The following is a 20,256-nucleotide window of genomic DNA, read 5'->3' as shown; positions in this document are numbered from 1 at the left end:
CAACAAGGAGGAGGATACACAACAGCTGTCAGAACAAACCTGAGCTACAACTGAAACAAAGGAAAAGTAGCAGTGCCTAAAGTAAGCAGATGGTTTGACAAGAAAGCAAGGCTGTCGCAATACAGAATAAAATAGAGAAACGAACACCACCACACATTTTCAAACAGAAGTCACAAAGGACACAGAGAAAAGAAAGAAAATGAGACAATACGTATTTTTAAAGAAAACGGTGATTAAACTGTCTAGTCACAGCACAGCCACAAAACAAATCTAAACATTTCACTAGTTCAGACTTCAGCCAAAACTCAGTGCTTATTCTTTCCTTGGATAATGCGTAACTACATTACAACTTTTTCTTATTGTTATTATAAAAGCAACAAAACCAGTTTAGTACTCTAAGCCTGGACGTTTAAAAAACATTTAGCATTTAAAAGAAAAATTAATTTAACTGTGTTTGTTTTAGCCAAGTTGGAGTGGGCCTCTTAAGCTTCGAGGCTGAAAGAAAAGCTATCCTTGCTTCCCTGGCACAAAGCACAGAGAAAGAAAGAACCCTTTGGCAGCAAGCTGATGGTCTGTATGAAAGATGGACTTCCACAGCTTTTCCTCCAAGTACCCAAAACATAACAGGAAATAAACAGATTATCTACTGTAGACGAGCAACCAATTTTTGGTCTTGTTTTTTAAACAGAGCTACCTTTACAAGAAGGTAGAAAAAAAAAAAAAAAGTATTTGGCATATTTTCCTTATTCAAATCTCAGAAAAACTAATTAAATACAAAAACAAAAAGCCACACAATCCCAAGACATTTGGAAGAATAAAGAATTCGTAAGCACTTCAATTATAATGAACTTCTTATAATTAAAAATCCAAAGCAGTAATTCCCTTCCAAAAATTCTCAAAGGTAGTCAAATGCTATTTAAACCCTGAAGACAGACAAAAATTATATACTATACCTAAAGGACAGTTCTGTTGACTATTTGGAGGTATATTTTCTTTAGACATGGAGATTAACATTTTGCTAGTCTCAGAAAGCTTCTCAGATTCCTTATTCTGGAAAAATAAAAAAAAGTTTGTATCATCACAAAGTGAAAGAAACAACACATAAAAACAACATTATTAACATAATTATTAGCACTTGAGAATAGAAAGATTGAAAACAATGTTGGATAGCAACATACAGAACAGCTTATAAATTTCACTGATACTATCAAAAAAGTAGTTTTTCCTCTATATCACAGGTTAAGTGATAACTTCAGTAAGTTTCATGTCATAAACCACTCTAAAATATACTTCCACAATGTTTTCACAGCTTACACATACTGTCTCTGTTTCCTGTGCAGGAAGAATTGATGTATTGCATTCTGCCTGAAAACAAAAAAGAATTGCAATGTATTACAGGGCAAGATGAAAGTATCTGCTCCCTTTAACTATGTTTCCATCACATAGCTTAAGACTTTATCAAACTATAGGCTGGAAACATTCTCTTTCTCCTTAAACTTGCTCTGAGCAGAGGACGCAAAAATGAAGTCCAACAGCCCCCTAAGAATTAACTTTTTTGAGAAAAGTATTATAATTAGGTAAAAATACTTATGTTACCCACACACAGGGAAATAAATTTCCATAACCTGATGAAACAAAACCAGGAATTAAATATGATAATTGCTGTTAAAAGCTCACACTTTGGGGCTGAGTCGAACAGGAGGCAAAGAGACAAGTCCCCAAAAGCATATTTATTTATTTATTTTAAACAGAGGACTTAATTCCAGCTAGCTAAGAGATGCTGTAGCTAAATAATTCAGGTGCAACGTTTTACCAAGTACTGGCACTATTACACAACAGTGATCTGCAAATTACAACACCTTTACAGCTTTAGAATTAGTTACTAAACTTTCTGTTAGGAAAATCATGCTAAGGACAGATTTTGTTGAACTGATTGTATTAAATAATTTAACTTTTATAATTTCCTAGTTGACTTATCAGTAATGTTGAGACTATTTTCACCTTCCATCCCACCACCCATTCTTGTGAGTGGTCAGAAAGCAGTTCCCTGCTCGTCAACTCCACTGCAGGGGAAAGGAAGAACAATAAGCATTTACAAGAGTTTTCCCACTTGTTTAAAAAAAAATAAAAAAATGTTATTGTGTATGCCTGGTGGCACACACATTTTAAAAAATCTACATAAATGCAGATACAGAGCATTTATAGTAGAATTGTCTTTGCCTAGATAGATCTTTAGTATATACTTTAACAACAAATACAATTTTAAGAGCATAGTAAAAGCAAACTTAAATCAAGACCTTCAAAACGTGTTTAAATTAAGTGAAGCTATTTAATCCTCTTACCCTTATTTCCATATACGGTGGATCATTTTCAAGTTCTGCCTTATCTTGTGCCAACTTGGCCTTCTGATCTTCAATGAATTTTTCTAAATCTTCTGCCATCATTTCTAAGATTATAGAAACAACAAAGAACAAGGCATCTGTGTCAGAACAGCAGAAACTTAAAGCTCTGTTACAGTTGCTTAAGGCAGTAGTTAAGTTATGCTCATGCATTGCCCTCAGATCTTTGCTGGGTTAAATAAACAACAGACTTACGAAACCCATCTATGGAGGATATTACTTGATGTTTCACCAGAAAAAACAAAACAAAAAAAAAAGTAAAATCAGGAATCATGATGTCTGAAGATATTTCTCTAATCTTTTGGAGCTGACAGTGTATTGTTACCTTCTGCATCAATAAAACAGCAAAGGTAATAAGAACAGCTACTATTCTACACTAATTGTAATATGGATATCATCAGCTTTGCCTTACAATCACACAAGCCACTCATCTGTAATAAAACATGTACTGGGGAAACAGCTGATTACCTCTCTTCCATTACTTGTGCATCTTGCCTATGCAACTTGAAAGCTCTTCAGAGCTGAAATTTTAGCACTGTATTACTGTACACTGCTGCCTCTAGATAACCCGATAATAAAAATCAATGCAACTAGAAATAATGAAAATGGAATGGCACAGAAGTTAGGGCATGCACAAAGACTTCAAATATCCTTTGTTTAGACAGCCTTATCAGAACGAGAAGTACTGTAAAACTGCTTGCTAAGTAACCATGGGAAAGAAAGAAAAAAGAAAAAAGAAGATTCACTGCACAGAAGCCCACTCATCCTAATCTCCACTCAGCTTTTTCACCAACTCCACTGGAGAAGTCATGTGAAACTAAGCCTATGGATATAAAAAAAATCTGTTATATTTTACATTTAAAGGAAGAATGGAGCTGAGAAGAAAATTAAGACTCTAACATCCCTCTAATGCTAACCACACAACTCCAGCATTGGCTTAGGAAGGTCTTAGGAAGCAATCCCATCACATCCAGTATCTAAGTACAGACTGCAGAGCAGTTTTATTAAGGCTAATTCAGTATCTCCTAAAGCTTATAGATCATATGAAATAAGCAATAAGCCAATGATAACATATTAGGAGACACTTTCAGGAAGAAAGTCAAGGAAATGAAAAAACGCAGACACAAAGCCCAGCAGAATAAGACACTAAATAGAAAAACATAGAATAATGTGTTCAGGGAGAATAATATAAATGTTTTCTATGAAAAATAAGATGAAGAGAAAATGTCAAAACCTCTACAGATAAATGAAGCTAATACGCAATTACTTGAATTTAAGGAATACATCTGGTTTAAACTTTGTGTCTTTCATTAGCACTCTTTTTGATTCATAATATGAAATTTAACATTGTTACAAAGGAGGCAGAACTAGGACAGCCTATTTACAACTCCTAGTGATAATACAGGACAAGCAAATCCAAAAATAAATTTCCCCCATCTGATTTGTCCTAAATCTTTAATCTCATTAGTTTTGAATAGTGATAACAGATAAAGGAAATCTAAAAGAGAATATGTTTCCAGGCACTGATGACTTTTATTTAGCCTATTAAGTTACATAAGAGTAATGAAAAACCTGTTATGAATGGAAAAAAACAAACTTGTCGTATTAAACAGCTTACAAGCTGGTGCCATCATTTACCAACCAACGGGAAAATAAATTACTGTGTGGAGGAGGCACTGTGAGAAAGACTTACCAAAGGCTCAGTGACTCCAAAGTCTGAATTTTTAATCTCTATTTACACTAACATTCATATTAGAATGGTACCAAACCTAACCTGAGCTATTACATAAGGAAAGGAATATTTGCAGCATTGTTTCTATCTGGCATGAGGAACACAACGAATATTGTAGCACTCCACACTTTTTTTCATATTGCTTATAAGAGCAATATAATGCCGTAACTGTTTTGTCCTTGGGTTTTGAAGTTGAACTACACATTCAGCTGACATGAAGAAAGCTCACAACTCCAGGCCTTAAAGAACACTAAGACAACTAACGCTACAACACTGATGGTCCAGCACACTTGCTAAGTAACAAGGAAAAGTGGCCAAATGCATCTCAGAAAATACCTAGATGTTTTATGTCTTACATCCTTCTGCTTCATTTTCCTACAACATGCACGAGTGGAAACTTTGAGATATGTGAAAAGAGTGTATTATGCTGATAGAGAATGAAAAAGAAAGAAAAAAATAAGACCTTTTCTTATATATTATCAGCAAAGCACTGACAATTTGAATGTGACACATTGCTGAGTTCAGAAAACATACATAAGCAAATATCTTACTGAATAATTATATTTTTATGACCTACTGTATCAAAGAGATCCTGATTAATAAGAGTAAAAAATTAGAAGTTATATATTTCTATCTGAAAAGAGTGCTATCACAGCCCCCAGTTATGCAATGAACTACATTGAAGGCTACTGTGCTAAATTCACAGTGAACTATTAATTTCAAACTGGCCTCATATGACTGCAGAAACTGAGTGAGGTAGAGCCCGCCACCTTAAAACCAATTCACCTCTGAATAAAATAGTCTATTTTCAGTCTAGCGAGGTGTCTGAATGGACTGTGTGAATTTCTAGACCCCTGCAATTATTAGCAGCAAAAGTAGCAGGCTCAAAACTAAGTTTGAAGGCATTGCTTGTTGGGCACGTGTGCAGAGCAGAAGGGAAAGTGAGACCACACGAAAACCTAACAATAAACTGCAAGTCCCCAAAATTACTAGGTGCAAACAACAGATTTTTCTTTTTTTTTGGAAAACAGCATTTTGTAAATACTATTCAAAGTATAGATTTTTGACAGCAAAAATCTGTCAGTTTAAAACTTGTGTTTTCACTTGCAAAACACTGTATGATTCAAATGAAAATTACATTAAATATACTATTTATTCAACTAGTGTTGGAAAAAGCCCCCAAGAAAACATATATTTTATATATTTTAACTTTCAAGAAGATATAACTTCATTTTTTCATAGCCTACTTCTTTTAAATTGGGTTGTTTCATAAAAGCAACTCCAAATAATTACAAAGCCAGCTACATAGACTTCAACTTGGTCACACACACCAGGCAGTGGAAAGCACACAGACATTCAAGAGAAGTCAAGTTTGAACAGAGATGGATATTGGATCTACACCCAAACACAATTAATGTATGTCTGCATTCAGGACATTCAAACCACCTATTAGCATATGTATTATTTTGAGTGTGTTGTACCTGTTTGCATACTGTGCATCTATTTTATCACCTAAAGAAATATGCACCTTTTTACGCTTTCTTCCTCTTGTGTTTGCTCAAGAAAGCAAGGGCAGAAGACTTGAAATCAGCCCATGTCATTGGGCAGGTCCTGTCTACTTTGTGCATCAGGAAAGCCAGACAAGTGGCAATTCCCTTCCATATAAATAAACTGCAGCAAGGGCAGCAGGGGAGTGAAGTGTTTCAAAGAAGCTGCTATATGTCGTGTGTAGTAATTCTACTTACAGGTTACGTGGCCTCATAATTGCTTCACTCAGAAATATTTTTTAAAGCTTTCCCTGAGCCTCCTGAACGCTAAGGCCAGGCAGCACTGGCTGCTTCTCTCTCCTCCCTTTGAGTAGCACGCAGAAGAACCTCTCGCTGTCAGAAGAGTGGGTTTTGCATCTCTCACCTTCCTTTCTTTTTGATTCTTATCTGAAAAAGCACAAAACACCCACGGTCTGGATGCTCACGAATAAACTCCGATTAAAAACGAGGTGTTTCGCAACTACGAAGGGCATTAATGACCAACGCACCACGCCGGCGAGCCTCACCAGTTTACCTCCTCTCACCCTACGAGTTTGCCTCCTCCAGAACCCGCCTGTTGGGCCGAAAAGAAGGCGATTTGGGGAAACCTTCAGGGTGAGGAAGAGCTTCACTTCTCCCCCCGCGGCAGCTCGGCGCAAAGCCTCTCCCCCCTCCCTCGGCCTGCTGCTGCCACCCCAACCAAAACCAAAACAAAACAAACCCAACCCAAAGAAAACAAAACAAAATAAAATAAGACAAAATAAAACAAAGCAAAGCAAACCGGACCCTGCCCGGGGCACGCTGAGGCGCTGCGGGGTGGCGCCCCGTTGTCAGGCAACGGCCGCGCAGGCAGCGGCTCCCCCCGGGAAGCCGCCCGGGGCTCGCTGCCCCCCACCGGGGCCGCCCGAGCCCTCCTCGGCTCCCCGGCCCCACAAAACCACCCCCGGGGGGGGGTGCCCGGTGCTCGGTGCCCGTTCCCCGTTCCCCACCGCCCCGCTCACCGGCGGCAGCCCTCAGCTCCCGTCGCCGCCTCCCCGGAAAGCGGCGGCCGGGAGCCGGCAGCGCCCTCTGCGGCTCCGGCGGGCCCCGCAGCGGGGAAGGGGACGGGGCCGGGGAAGCGGCCGCCGCCCGCTGGGGGCGCAGGGCTCCGCCGCTCCTCCTCCGCCTTCCCCCAGCGGCTCCTGCTTCCGCCGGTGGCCGGGGTGAGGCCGAGCCGAGCCGGGCCGGGAGCTCGGGGAGGGGAGGGGGGGAGATGGCGGCGGCGGCCGGCGCGGGGAGCGGCGGCTCCGGGAGCGGGATGGCGCAGAAGACGTGGGAGCTGGCCAACAACATGCAGGAGGCGCAGAGCATCGACGAGATCTACAAGTACGACCGCAAGCAGCAGCAGGAGATCCTGGCGGCCAAGCCCTGGACCAAGGAGTGAGAGCGGGGCCGTGTTGGGGGGGAGCGGGGGGCTGGGCTGGGGCTGTGTCTGAGCGCCCCTCTCTTTCAGCCACCATTACTTCAAGTACTGCAAGATCTCGGCGCTGGCCCTCCTCAAGATGGTGATGCACGCCAGGTCCGGGGGCAACCTGGAGGTGATGGGGCTCATGCTGGGCAAGGTGGACGGCGAGACCATGATCATCATGGACAGCTTTGCCCTGCCGGTGGAGGGCACCGAGACCCGCGTCAACGCCCAGGCGGCCGCCTACGAGTACATGGCGGCCTACATCGAGAACGCCAAGCAGGTAAAAGACGCTCCTCACCGCCTGCATGGGTGCCATGGGAGCCCCTGCCTGCTCCCCGTGCTGCTCCGGTGGCCCATTTGCCTTGTGTCTGCCCTAACGTGGCCAGGGAGCTGTGGCAGGGCCCCCTGAACACGCTGGTTTCCATTAGCAGCTCAGCAGGTGCTTGACTGCCTGCCCTCCTCACGGTTTTGGTTGCCCCTTCCGCAGGACCTGGGTTACTTCTTCCTCACAACCTGGGTTACTCCTTCCTCAGGACCTGGGTTACGCCTTCCTCACAACTCATCTTGCTCAGAAGGTGTTTCTGTGGCTGGTGGCTTGTCAACGGAACAAGAAGGGAGCGTGTTTCTAAACTATCACGCGTGTCTTCTCTAAAAGCAGTTAGCGGAACTAAATATAGCGTAGTAATTTTCTTGCAAAAAGTATTTTATTATTTATGGATCAGGAAGATGATATTTATTCGCACCTTCTTGCTTTCTGAAGTCTCACTGCCTAGCAGCTCTGCTGTTTTCTATCATTATAAACAAAACACAATTCTGGAGGAAAAAGCCACTGAAAGGATAAATAACTTCCAGTGTGACCTAATTATCCAGATTTATAGTTCAGAAATGTAGATAATTAACTCAAAGTCTGTCCCCATTTCCTCACCTTGTACTCCTGGGCATGTCAGGTTAAGCCTGAGCATGCCATAAAAAATCTCACGTGCAGAAGGGTGACAGAAATACAAACATGCTCTGCGGCTAATCTAGAAACCAGCATGCTGGTATATCAGAGTACCTACTGGTATGCTTCTTCCACTACAGGGCAATCTTACACCATAAATAAGCACTGAAATCCTTCTTAACTGTCCAAGCTCGAATAGTTTGAGGCCTAGTTTATCCTTTGATTTTCCTTTAATCCCAGAAGTATTATAAACCAGCTAAAATTAGAGAACCCTTACCAAGTCACTAGAGATAACGGAACAAGCACTTGGGTTATTTTGTAGAGTTGTACTTCTGTTCACAGCTTTATATCTAGTTAAAGATATTTAAATAAATGTGAATTAGGCTGTATCATAATGTCAGAAAAAAGTAAATACAAAGGAAAGTATATTTTAGGGCTTTTTTGAGGGGAGGGAAGTTTTCGTCCCTGTTTATGAGAAAATTTCAAAATAATTTATTTAATCTGGTTTATCTGGGAACTTAACATCATGATTTTAATATTGCTGTTGCAGAAAAGTATGGAATGTGAAAAGGTGTTTTTATCTAAAGATGTATTTGTAGCATCCAGTTCTTAGGTAGAAATAATGGGTTTCAATTTAATAACTATATATCATAATATGAGTATTTCTATATGCAATTACTTCATTAGATTTTGAAAACAGTGCATGCTTATGTGGGAGCACTCATATGATAAGATTTTTTTTCCAGTTGTTTATGTTGTGCAGTTTCACGTATAGTTTCACTATTTTGAAATTGAACTTGTGTGCAAATACAGTAATTCAGCTTTACTGGTGCTCTGACAGAGTTTGCATGCAGACTGTTCACATTTTATTTTGGCAAGCAGTTGTGCCTGGAATAACTTTTTTTACTAGCTTGCAAGTTGATGATATCCCCCTGCATAAGTACTTCACAGAAGTCAACGTTCCAGTTATTTGCTTCTCTATCAGCAGGATCTGATATAGCCATGGTTTAAAAAAAAAAAAAAAGTGTTAGTTGGCTTTGAAAAATAATATATGTGCGTTAGTGTGCTGTTGTTCTCTTTGACTCTCTTAAATGAGAGTTGCAAGAAAATATAAATATTATTCACCACTTCAAAAACAAAATAAACGTTCAGTTCAGTAGGTAGTTCGTGTGTTCTATCTCATCCTGACATACCTAGTATTTGGCAAAATGAAGCAGCTGATGTATTGAAACATACAGCACTCGGTTAAGAACTGGCATGTAGGGTAGTCAGACTAAAATCATTCAACTCAGTACTGAACAGCCATGAAACAAATCCTAATGAATTACAGTAAACTTAGGTGCAATAGGTATTCATTCTCCTTGATGAACCATGGTGTGTTTTGTTGTTGTTGTTGGTTGCTTGCTTGCTTTGTGTTTCTTTTTTTTTTTTGGGGGGGTGAGGGTAATCTAAGAGTTATCCAGCAGTATTATTTGGAAACTTATACTGTGAGTTTTTCTGCTCCTAAAAATCTCAAGAAATCATCTTTTGGCTTTCACAGCATACTGTGGCAATGAGTTCTGTCACTTTTGGTGGTCAAAAATGTGCATCTATGTAAGTTGCTATTTTGCAAACCTGCCAATGATCTCACTATATGCCTCTGAGATGTGTTGTTGCACTAAATAGTGAACATTTATTCTCTGTGAACTTCCTATACATTATATGAGATTATATATTACTTGCATCGTATCAACCCTAAAAAATTTCCATGATGACAAGACTTTGTTTACTTATCTCAGCTTGTGGAGTCTCTGTTGTATTTCAGCTGTCAGTGAAGTTGTTACTGGGTCCTTGGAGCTAAAATTCTTTGTTTTGTGGTAGTATATAACAGCATATAGTAGCTGTAACAGTAAATACTACATAATGTATGGTTTCTGGAAAACAATTCAGCAAAATAAGCCGTGTATTTAGTATTTTAAGTTAGCATAGCAAGCTCCTGTGTGTATTCTTGTTTTTATTCTCTTACTGTGTTGTAATATGCTGGCAGGCCCAGCAGAGGGCAGCCGATACTTTAAGGATGGAAATTAACACTGGATTTGTTTTCCTTCGCTGCTGCTAGGTTGGTCGTCTAGAAAACGCAATCGGCTGGTATCACAGTCACCCAGGCTACGGCTGCTGGCTCTCTGGGATCGATGTCAGTACTCAGATGCTTAACCAGCAGTTTCAAGAACCCTTTGTAGCAGTGGTTGTAAGTACTGCCGGATAGTTGATAAAACTGCATAGCAAGTTATGCTTAGAGGGGAATAACTAAGGGTTTTGTCTATGAACAGTCTAGTAGTGTGTGGTTTGCATGTTGGAAGTGTTAGATCCAACACTTAAATCAGTTTAAACCCTTTTGCTTTGTTGGCCACGTGCTAGTCAAGCCAGTAGTCTTGTTCTTTGAGGCTGTTTTCACTACGTTGTTCCACATGTTGTAGTTCTGCAAAAATCTATACGCTACTCTTAACTTGAGGATGGTACTTCTGCAAAAATTCATTGAGCAATCCATATTCAAGCTCCCGCAATAAAACAAAAATCAGTTTTTGTTCTCTTAGTTGCCTTTTCTGTAAGAGTAGAGGGAAGCATGTTCACAGAGTCCTGTTACTTTGAAGCTAAAATGCCTTTTAGATGAAATGAATGGCATAGTACAAGGTAGAAGATTCTAGGACGTCTTTGAAGAAAAAACCTGAAGAAATCCTTCAGGCTCTTCAGTTCTTCCAGGCATCAGCTCCCATTTTAAATCAAAGTAAACCTTACTTTAAGTATGACTAGGACTACTGTTGCTACTGAAGGAAATAAAGGAAAAAAAGACAGAAATTAGTGAAAAAGAAAGGATATAATTCTGATGGTAGAATTACATTAGACAAGGATACAAGGATAGATCACCCCTAAAAAGTATTTCCACCATGTTTCCCTATTTTATGACATCATTTCACAGATACAGAACATTTCCCTTGGGACCTATTTTTTTTATTATTACTTCTAAGTTGAAGCAGAGTATTTATAAATATGTTATCAAGGAGGCTCCGTTATTAGTCTTTTTTCTCTTCCACCAAAACACAGTAGGTTGCATAATGCTCTTTCTTAGCTCTAATGGTTATAAGATTAAAATGTGGATTTCTGTTGCAGTTTGTTGCTTGCTCTAAGTGTGATTTGTTTAAAGTATTTGGGAAAGAGGAAATGAGTTTGAAAAAATGGTCCATAGCCATTGATACTCCCTGTGTTTAGAGTCTCACATCAATGGATGCCAACTGAAAAAGTACTTTTAATGACTAAACTAAACCAATTTGCGCTAATTATGCTTCTGAAATGCAATTACTATTAATTTATGCCTATAGTAATTCATAAAACATTACATAACAAGCATTTCCTATATTTTTTACAGATTGATCCAACAAGAACAATATCTGCAGGAAAAGTAAATCTTGGCGCATTTAGGACATATCCTAAGGTAAATATTTAAAATAATCTAGTGTGTGATCAATAAACTGTCTTTAAATAAGTAATTGATTCTTTGTAAAGATTAGTGGTTTGTTCATCTAACAGTTCGATTTACTTTGCTGTGCTATATATCATTGTTCATTCTAGAAGACATGCTGATATGCTGGTTATTGTGTGCCTTTGGATATTGATTACCATTAGAAAGGTTGACTTCTATTAGGTTGTTCATAGATTTTTGGCAGCCTTAAATCAAATAGACATCTAGATAAGAAAGCTGTCCTAAAATTATATACCTTAATATATAATTTTTTAATGGATATAGTTCTAGGTGACATTCATTTAAGTATTTGTTAATATTTTTCTATCATTTTTAGACCTAAAACATGCTACCAAGTTTTGATGTGTTGTAATTTGCTTTTCATTTTAGAAAAATATCATGTGAAACTGTCTACTTAAATCTTTTAAATAAATATCATGAATCTTCACAAAGTAATGTACAAAAGAGGTTAATTAGCATGGAAGAGTTGGGCTAAAAAATAAGAAATCACATAAATAGTGGAGATCTAGATCTCCAATTGCAGTCTTCTCTTCCGACTCATGTAATCATGCTATTTTACTTCAGTCTAATGAAGTTCAGCTGTATTGTTCAAACTTCCAGTTATCGTTGGCTTATCAAGAACGTTAGTCTGTCATTCAGTAAAACTGTAATTAACAAAATGTTTATGAGAGGTTCCCAGTTGCATTCAAGCATTATTTTTGTGTTGATAAATATACAAAAGATTTCCCTAGAACAATTTGTGATTCAGAGTAGTATTTACTTCGATTGGCAAAAACACTTCATAAATGCTTTGAGTATTTGGGTGGAGAAGAATCCTGTGCCTGAAAACCAAATCCTGTATAGAAAATGCACATTTTGTATTTGCACAGAGGGTGTTTATAAATGGACGAGGGGTATTTGTTAGGGAGTGTTCTGTGATCAGTTCCTGCCTAATCAGTAGCTGTGAGCGGCATTATTTTGACTAAATAAGTAACTGAAGTTTTAGGTATCCCTAGGGCATATTCAAGGCATAGTCTTTTCCTCTTCTCATACCTTCTATCTTCTTTCCAAAGAGGATTGAAATCACTTCCAAGAATAGGTAGAGAAGTCTTATCTTAGAAACTCTTTATTTCTCTGATCTAAGAAATGATCTAATCATAACATGCCCCGTCAGAAAAAGCTGAACTATGACCACCAGGTTGCTTCCAACATGCTTTTCAATAGACATGCAAATACAGTAACTTCTAGCAAAGCCAACTGTAAACTTGAAATCCAAGAAAATCCCAAATTCCCCCGACTGGGAGAAATTTCATTTACCTTAGGAAAGTATCTTTGCATAAATGCGAATTTTGTGAAGTGCTTTCAAAGAGCTTAGTCATTTTGAGAAGTCCCAATCTTACTGTATCATCTTTGCCCTTTCTTTGTTTAATTTTAGGGGTATAAGCCTCCAGATGAAGGTCCCTCTGAATACCAAACTATTCCACTTAATAAAATAGAAGACTTTGGTGTACATTGTAAACAGTAAGTAACATAAAAATTACTAACTGCAGCACAAGTTCTCTTTTATATATATATATAAATAAAGTTTTTTATATATATAGCTTAGTGATTCGTTATGGAAAACTGCATTTCTTGGAGTGTTTCAAATCTTGAAGTTCTTTGTTGCTTTAGCAGTGTTGGTTCTGTGGAAAAGTGTAACTGTCATTTATCAGAAGATGCTTAGAAGGAGAACCGTTTTAAAGATGAAGTTACTTTTAACCTGGTTAAAAGCTTTAGCAGCTGGTTCTTGAACACTTTTAAGTGGTGGTGCTTTCTTAGGGCAAGGAGGAAAGGGTCAGCTGTAGATATAGCAGTAGGACTAGGTAGACTTATCTTGCTGCTCTTCTGAGCGGTGGCAACTGCAGTGCATCTCTTTATCCTACAGTTACATGGCTGCAGTTTTTCAGTAGTATTATAAGGTGGAGCTGCTTCACAGATACCATCAGCAACAGGAAGCATTGCTGCTTTGTCTCTCTGCTAGTCTAGTTTCCTTGAAAAGGCAGTTTAATGTTAACCATTCTTCTGTCCCCAGCTGTGTGTTCCTTACTCCATACATACATTTACATGCTTGGCAAGACACTTGTTTTGCCAGGTCAGTCTCCTGATCTGATTCAACTTGTGGCAGCACACACATTCTTGCTGGTTAAGCTCTGGTAGGGTTGAAAACAGAGGCAGACGGTGAAGATGAAGTATTTGGGAAGAACAGCCAGGGAAAGCTGGGACTGCTTCTTCCAATGACAGAGCCTGTTTTTGTTTCTGTCTTCAGATATTTGACAAGCAGTACAGCTTAAGCAACTGTGTACAGAAAACTTCAAGATCTCATTGACACTAGCATGTCTTGTAGGCTGTTGGCTATTTTTTTTCGTGGTTTTGGTGCACGGGTATCTGTTCTTCAGTGCATTTATAGTTCATATAGAGTTTGACCCTGAAGAGATGAACTTAAATGAGAACTGACTTACCTATATAATTTGAAAAAAAATATAAAACAGCAGCCATACAGAAGTCTTTGTTGAACTGTAATGTTTCTGTCATTTCAGAGTAGTCATTGTAAGCATGGCATTGCCCGTAAATCCACACCTCTATGTATGAGAGGAAGCTTATGTTTTATCCTTTCCTTATTAGAGGTGGTCTAACAAACAAATTATTGATTTGTTTGTTGATTTTTGTTTTTATTTTTTATTTTTTAAGTTGGCAGTGTTTCTGGGAAAGCAGACCTCTCTTAAAAGCTATTTTTTAAAGCTTGTCTGTTTGGAATGCCAGTGACTACTGATTGCCTTGTAGTAACAGTCTGGATAATCGTAGTCAAACTTCTCTCCCTTAATTGGTATTTAATGTCCAATGTGGAACTGCTTCCACTTAGTCTTTTTAAGTTCATTTCATTATTTCTCACATGAGTTGGATTTCTTACTTTGAATCTGGCACGCATTTCTTTGAACCAACTGACTTCATTTTTCTTATCATATGTGAAATAAGGCTATCTATCACAGAAGGATAGTCTATCTAAGACTTCCTATCACAGAAATATTAAAGTGCAGCGTGTTGGTAGATTGTAAAGCGTTGTTATTGCAGATGGAATGTCTTAGAGAAATGTCAAGCAAAGGAACTTTCCAAAGAAATCGAAATATAATAGGATTGTTACTGCCCTTCTGAATTTCCTAATCAAAATAAAATTTAACATGTGGCTTTCGTGTTGCTATAATTCGCCTACACAAGTGATTTTGCATGACTCAGCTTTCTATCTGCTTTGTCATTTCTTGTGAATTCTGTAGCATCAGTAAAGCCTGACTTCCAAAATAACTGTGATAGAACTTAAGATTATTTGTCTGTTAGTAACATTTACTGTTATCAAATGTCCCTAAGGTAATTAGAGGTGAGATATATAAAATTAGTCATCTATTAAAAAAAAAAAATCTATACCGAAGACCCCAAGCATGGGACATCATTGCATTGTACAAGAAGTTGTTAGGAAATTAATAAAAGCATTTGCAGTCTCCTAAGTAGAACACAGTGTATGCATGGGGATAGTGTAAACCTGCATTAAAGCTATAAATGAAGTACTTACAGACGATCTTGTAGAGTTAGAATTGGAACTGGGGGTAATTTATTGTTTAGTGCTTTGAATTTCTGCAGATACTTGCCACTGATAAGGACTTTTTCAGAGGGATGCCATTTGGGTGTCAGAGCCCAACAAGGTACATGGAAGCTTATCTTGTGTGCATATTTGTTTTTAAAGGTATTATGCTTTAGAAGTCTCTTACTTTAAATCATCTTTGGATCGTAAATTGCTTGAGCTTTTGTGGAACAAGTACTGGGTGAACACTCTCAGTTCTTCAAGTTTGCTTACTGTAAGTACCATAGTATGTTATTTTGTGCATACATTTAATTCATTAGTGCTGAAAGCCAGACCCTGTGCTATAAAATGCTTACTGGGACACTGACAGGTCATGCAGATTCCACATCAAGGTTCTGTTTGTCACATTTAAGCAATAACGGAAGGTTTCCCTAATCATAAATATTTAAATGTTCCTTATATCTGCTCTTTAAAAGGTGGGAATAACTTACGTATAATTTTGCTAAGTTCTGTATAAATTTAGACTTTATCTTGTTTAAGACAAAGTGTTTACCTTTTAACCTTACATGACATGACAGCACTGTAATGAATAAAATAAAATAATGTCAGTGAATAAGTAAATACTACTTCTGTAGCTTTTTTTTTAATACCTAATAGATAGAACTGTTAAAATGAGGGTGCAAGAGAAATAGTGAAGGTAGATCTTCAGTGGAACAGCGCAGCATCAAAACCTTCCATCTACAAAAGCCAATTTGAAAACTTTTCTCTTAGCCAAAATCGGCTGAGTTTTACTTTCACTTTCTTGGTCCTGTTACTTAGGGAGTGGGTGAAAGGTGGGTGCCAATTTCAGTCTGAGTATTTCTCAGCTGTTCAGCTCCTGCTCTCTCAGCCACCACTCGTACCACTCGTGTTCTGTAGTACTGAAATTGCAGATACAAGTTAAAATGTGCAGTACTTCAGACTCTTTCCAGGTGTTGTTGAGTTTTGTATATAAATGTTTGAATTTATAGCTTAGAATTAAATATGTTTATTGCTCTCTTTCTCCTAAGAATGCTGACTACACCACTGGCCAGGTCTTTGATTTGTCTGAAAAACTAGAACAGTCAGAAGCTCAGCTTGGCCGGGGCAGTTTTATGCTGGGTTTAGAAACTCACGATAAGAAATCAGAAGACAAACTTGCTAAAGCAACAAGAGACAGGTAAGATAATGAATGCATTACCTCTTAAAAAAAAAAAAAAAAAAAAAAAAGTGTTATTTTGTTTTAAACTTTTATAACCAAGACTTTAACTTTAACCTACCAATTAAATTGTAACCTAAAAGATTATGGATAAGAAAGATTAGATTCTAGGTAAGAATGAGAAACTCCAAATTGGACCAGTTATTTTTGAAGGTTTAAGAAAATACTTCTTTAGAATACTTTTAAATAAAAGTCAAGAACTGCCCTTTTTTCATTTTTCTTATTTTATCTTCTTTTCACGACAGATAGGGAAGGGTGTTTTTTTGCTTTTTGTGGTTTTGTTTGTTTGTTGTAAGCTAGTTACAGAAATTGTAGCCTTTATATTTCACTGCCTTGCCTGACGCCAAATTATCATCTTTTGCCTGTTAATGAAATTATAATCATAGGGTAAGAGCATTATTTCAAAGAAATCAGTGTTTTCCCTTAGTGTTCCTTTCATGCTTATTTGTAATTATCTCTTGTTTGTTTGTTTGTTGTGTTGTTTTGAAGTATAAAAGTGAACATAAATGGCTTCTCACAAATACATCTCTCTCCAAATGAACAGTCAAGTGATACACGTGCCTAGAACATACAGTGTTATAGTCACCATTTTTACTGGGTAAAATCTGGGTAAAATATCCAACAGAAGTTATACAGTATCGTGGGCTGTTAACAATGTTGTATTTGGCATATTCTAGACTCCGAAAACCAAAAAGTACTTGCTAATATTTGGGCCATCTATGGAGAATGCAGGAATACATAAGACTCACCTGCATGCTTCCTAAAAATGTTCAGTGTGAGATATGATTCAATTTAGTAAGGAACAGCTCTATAGAATCACTTGGAACAGACAGCAAAAATTGAATAAAATATGGGAGGTTCCATTTTTCAAATTTGGAGGTTTCTGGTGCTCTTCCTCATCCTTTTATCTTGAATGATTTTGTTTTCATTGTATTTTTTTTAAATGTTTGTTTATTTGTTTTCCTTCATGTTGGCAGTATGTGCCACAGTACAAACTTTACTAAGGAATAAACTGATTTTTGAGGTACCAGATGAGTAGTGAGTTTAATGGTGGGTGGAAAAAAAAAAAAAAAAAAGGAAGGCTTATGTAAAGAGACTGATTTTTAAACTTTGGGCAGGTCTAGGAAGATCTTGCTCAATACAACTCAGCTGAACACAGATTTTGCCTTCAAGAGCAGGAGTCTGAAACACTGCTGTTGGTCAAGGGCTTGTTTCACCGTAGGCAGTGGGAGGAACGCACGCAAATGTAATATGGTCATTACTAAGTGGAATCAGAGATGCTCTTGTGGCAGTGTGTTCTGTGTCCTTGTTATGGAAAGTTAATAGCTCTGACAAGTTTTCCAACAAACATGGTTGAGCTGGTGGGTTTGTTTGCTTTTTGTTTTTTTTCTTTTGCTTTGTAGAAGATAATACCCATTTAGACAACTTCACTTGCAGAGCACCCTTCCAGTGAAGTTAGGGCTATTGTTAATTCATGTTAAGTGATACTTTCCAGTTCCTGCTGTGAAACAGTTACAATAGCAACACTTTAAAGATAATAGGAAAGAGTTGCTGATGTGTTTTGCCTTTGATTTTCATCTGTATGGTGTCCCAAAAGATTGACAGCATTTTATTTTCAAATTTTAAGAAATTAAAAAGTATTTTTGCATCACCCTATCATTACTGTTTCTTGCAGCATTTGCAGACGTTTTTCTTTCCCGTTTTTCTTCTTACTAGTTAGTTTATAAATTGTAAGACTGGAAAAGATTGCTGTTGTCTTTCTTCAGTGCTGCTTTCCTGTGTAACATAGGCTACTGTAGTTCCCAGAATTAATTTTAACAGTTTTAAGGATGCACCTTTCTCTTCAGCTAATAATCTTTCCTCTGAAAATATAAAGTTATTTGTCCTAAGAAAAGCAAAAAAAGCCAGGAGTAGCCTGGTGGGGGCACCAGAACAATTGATTGATTGACACCTAAATTACCCCGAGGGTAAATAGGGCTGCAAAGTTTGCTAAAAGCTGAACAAATTGGGTGTACTTGTTTTAGGGGAAAATATTGTAAGACATTACCATAAAGCTACTTACACTTGGCTATATGAAATGTTCTATTTCTGTACATACATGTTACTGAGAGCAGTTTTATAAGAGTACATATTCATTGGCCAAACTGTTCTCCAAACTGGCCTCGTTTGCCTGGGATTGCTTGATCTGTCCAGTAGTAATTTTTCCCTGTTCTTCATGCCTTTTGGGATGATACATCTTTTGTAATTTTCTGTTGTATTTCAAGATATTTTTTGTTAGCTTGACAGTACTTTTCTCTAAGCCAGGCATTGAATTAAACTTGGATCAATAGGAATCCTCTCAGCTGTGTTTTGTTTTGTTTTGTTTTAATTTTGTGTTTCTTATTTTTTGAAAAATATACATATTACATGTTTTACCTGATGAGCTCTATAAACTCTCCTTGAATGCTCCCTGTAAAATGGTTTCTCAGAGAAGCTCTGGTTACCATGTGCTACTGGCCTGTGCTTGGGCAAAGGAGATAAGATAGAAAACAAGGAGAGCCTTCAGGTATTGATAGAAGCTGGTAGCTCTCATCCCCCAGTGTTCTGGGGAATTTTTTGTTCAGATGACCACAGCACTCATTTTTTGTTGTTCATGTGAGATGTCCTAAACTGCTAGACAAGGAAGTTTTCTGGGGTTCGTCTTTGTGTGTCTAGAGCTGGTCAGTTGGCTTTTCAAAGCTATTGGCAACAATGGCTAAATTGCTGTGTGTGACTTTTCCTTTCTGGGCAGTTGGGAAGATTCGTGGGGTTATGGGCACCCTGAACTTCCAAAACAGCTGAATATCTTCAAATAAAATGACAGTGGAGTTCGATGTTTAGCCAACATTGAATTTATGCTTGTTTTTCAGCTGCAAGACCACCATAGAAGCTATACATGGATTGATGTCTCAGGTTATTAAGGATAAACTTTTTAATCAAATTAATATAGCTTGAAGTGCATCGCCAGCTGATACGCATCTCCAAAGCAGAAAAAGTCATGGTTTCTTTCACTTGGACTTGTTCAATTTGGGAAACAGAGCTGGAGTGGAAAATTGTTCATTTAATTTGTAGTACTTTAATATTTCCCACCTGTCTCACCAGTTTTAAAGAACAAAATGTTCTGAAATGTAGTTTAACTTTTTGTTCTTTATCATAAAACACAACCAGTTTGGAGAATTGTTCCAAAATTAAAATAAATGTGACTTTTACTGGATTTTGCTCTTAGGTATTTATCTGCATTATCCAACTGCAATAAAACAATTTAAAAAATGAACGAGTGTTTGGGGGATTGAATTTTTTGGCAAACATTAATCTCTTTTTCTTATTGTTCTGTAGAAAAGTTCTGTCCACTTAGATTAAATGGGTAACCTGTGCATTATTAGAAGTATGCGTCTCGGATTTTCATTCCTATGTTTAATTGTAAGAATTGAAATCCCATCTGATGATCTTTTAACAAGTTACTAAATTTAATGGAGCCATTCCTGGTTTAGCTTTCCTGGCCCAGCCAGAAATGGTTTCTTCTCACCCTGAAGAAACATTTGTGCATCATACAACGATATTTTACTTTTCGCTTCACAGTTATGATGGATGTTTTTTATTTCTAGATATGAACTACAAACAGGTAGGCAGTAAAATTATGAAACTACCAAGAAGTTTACATAGTGCCACTTCTCTCCTGCTTACCATCTATTGCTTGTTGTAGTCACTTGCTGCCTGCAAAGGACCAAGAAGAAAAATCAGTATCTCTGAAATATGAGTTAGCTTAATTTAGGGCCACAGATACCAAAATGCATTAATCATAATTGTTGTCTTACAACATGGTGCCACTGCAGGGCTGATCTAAGTTTGTT

General features: G+C 37.8%; 2 protein-coding genes across 12 annotated transcripts in view; one reads left to right on the top strand and one right to left on the bottom strand.

Moving 5' to 3' along the window:
- CSPP1 (centrosome and spindle pole associated protein 1) overlaps positions 1 to 6,696 on the bottom strand; it is a 59,721-nt gene extending 53,025 nt beyond the window's left edge. For 3 of the 11 annotated variants that reach the window (XM_082754043.1, XM_082754045.1, XM_082754046.1), the window contains exons 1-2: positions 2,343 to 2,953; positions 954 to 1,050 (exon numbers count right to left, since the gene is read on the bottom strand). In XM_082754043.1, the coding sequence (XP_082610169.1) occupies positions 954 to 1,050; positions 2,343 to 2,552 (307 nt within the window). In that variant the 5' untranslated portion in view covers positions 2,553 to 2,953. Of the gene's footprint in view, positions 1 to 953; positions 1,051 to 1,320; positions 1,366 to 2,001; positions 2,064 to 2,342; positions 2,955 to 5,876; positions 5,984 to 6,042; positions 6,061 to 6,658 lie in introns of those variants that run through there. The other 8 variants (XM_082754050.1, XM_082754041.1, XM_082754044.1 and 5 more) reach the window with 6 other exon arrangements.
- A 163-nt stretch (positions 6,697 to 6,859) lies between these two features.
- COPS5 (COP9 signalosome subunit 5) lies at positions 6,860 to 19,679 on the top strand. Its single transcript, XM_082755118.1, has 8 exons — positions 6,860 to 7,076; positions 7,150 to 7,384; positions 10,143 to 10,271; positions 11,448 to 11,513; positions 12,976 to 13,061; positions 15,313 to 15,424; positions 16,200 to 16,348; positions 19,276 to 19,679. The coding sequence occupies exons 1-8, from the start codon at positions 6,910 to 6,912 to the stop codon at positions 19,358 to 19,360; spliced, it is 1,029 nt and encodes a 342-aa protein (XP_082611244.1). The 5' UTR covers positions 6,860 to 6,909; the 3' UTR covers positions 19,361 to 19,679.
- The last annotated feature ends 577 nt before the right edge of the window (positions 19,680 to 20,256 follow it).

This window comes from Aythya marila, assembly GCF_965140915.1.
Source record: "Aythya marila genome assembly, chromosome: 2".
Classification (NCBI taxonomy): domain Eukaryota; kingdom Metazoa; phylum Chordata; class Aves; order Anseriformes; family Anatidae; genus Aythya; species Aythya marila.
Note: the sequence above shows the minus strand (reverse complement) of the source record. Positions and strands in the feature narration are given on the sequence as shown.

What these genes read in the sequence shown, in the direction of transcription:
- COPS5 (XM_082755118.1), top strand. Translation starts at nt 6,910, where the DNA reads ATGGCGGCGGCGGCCGGCGCGGGGAGCGGCGGCTCCGGGAGCGGGATG. An exon ending in AACCCTTTGTAGCAGTGGTT is followed by an intron (nt 10,272 to 11,447) that starts GTAAGTACTGCC and finishes TATTTTTTACAG; the next exon opens with ATTGATCCAACAAGAACAAT. An exon ending in GCTAAAGCAACAAGAGACAG is followed by an intron (nt 16,349 to 19,275) that starts GTAAGATAATGA and finishes CTTGTTTTTCAG; the next exon opens with CTGCAAGACCACCATAGAAG.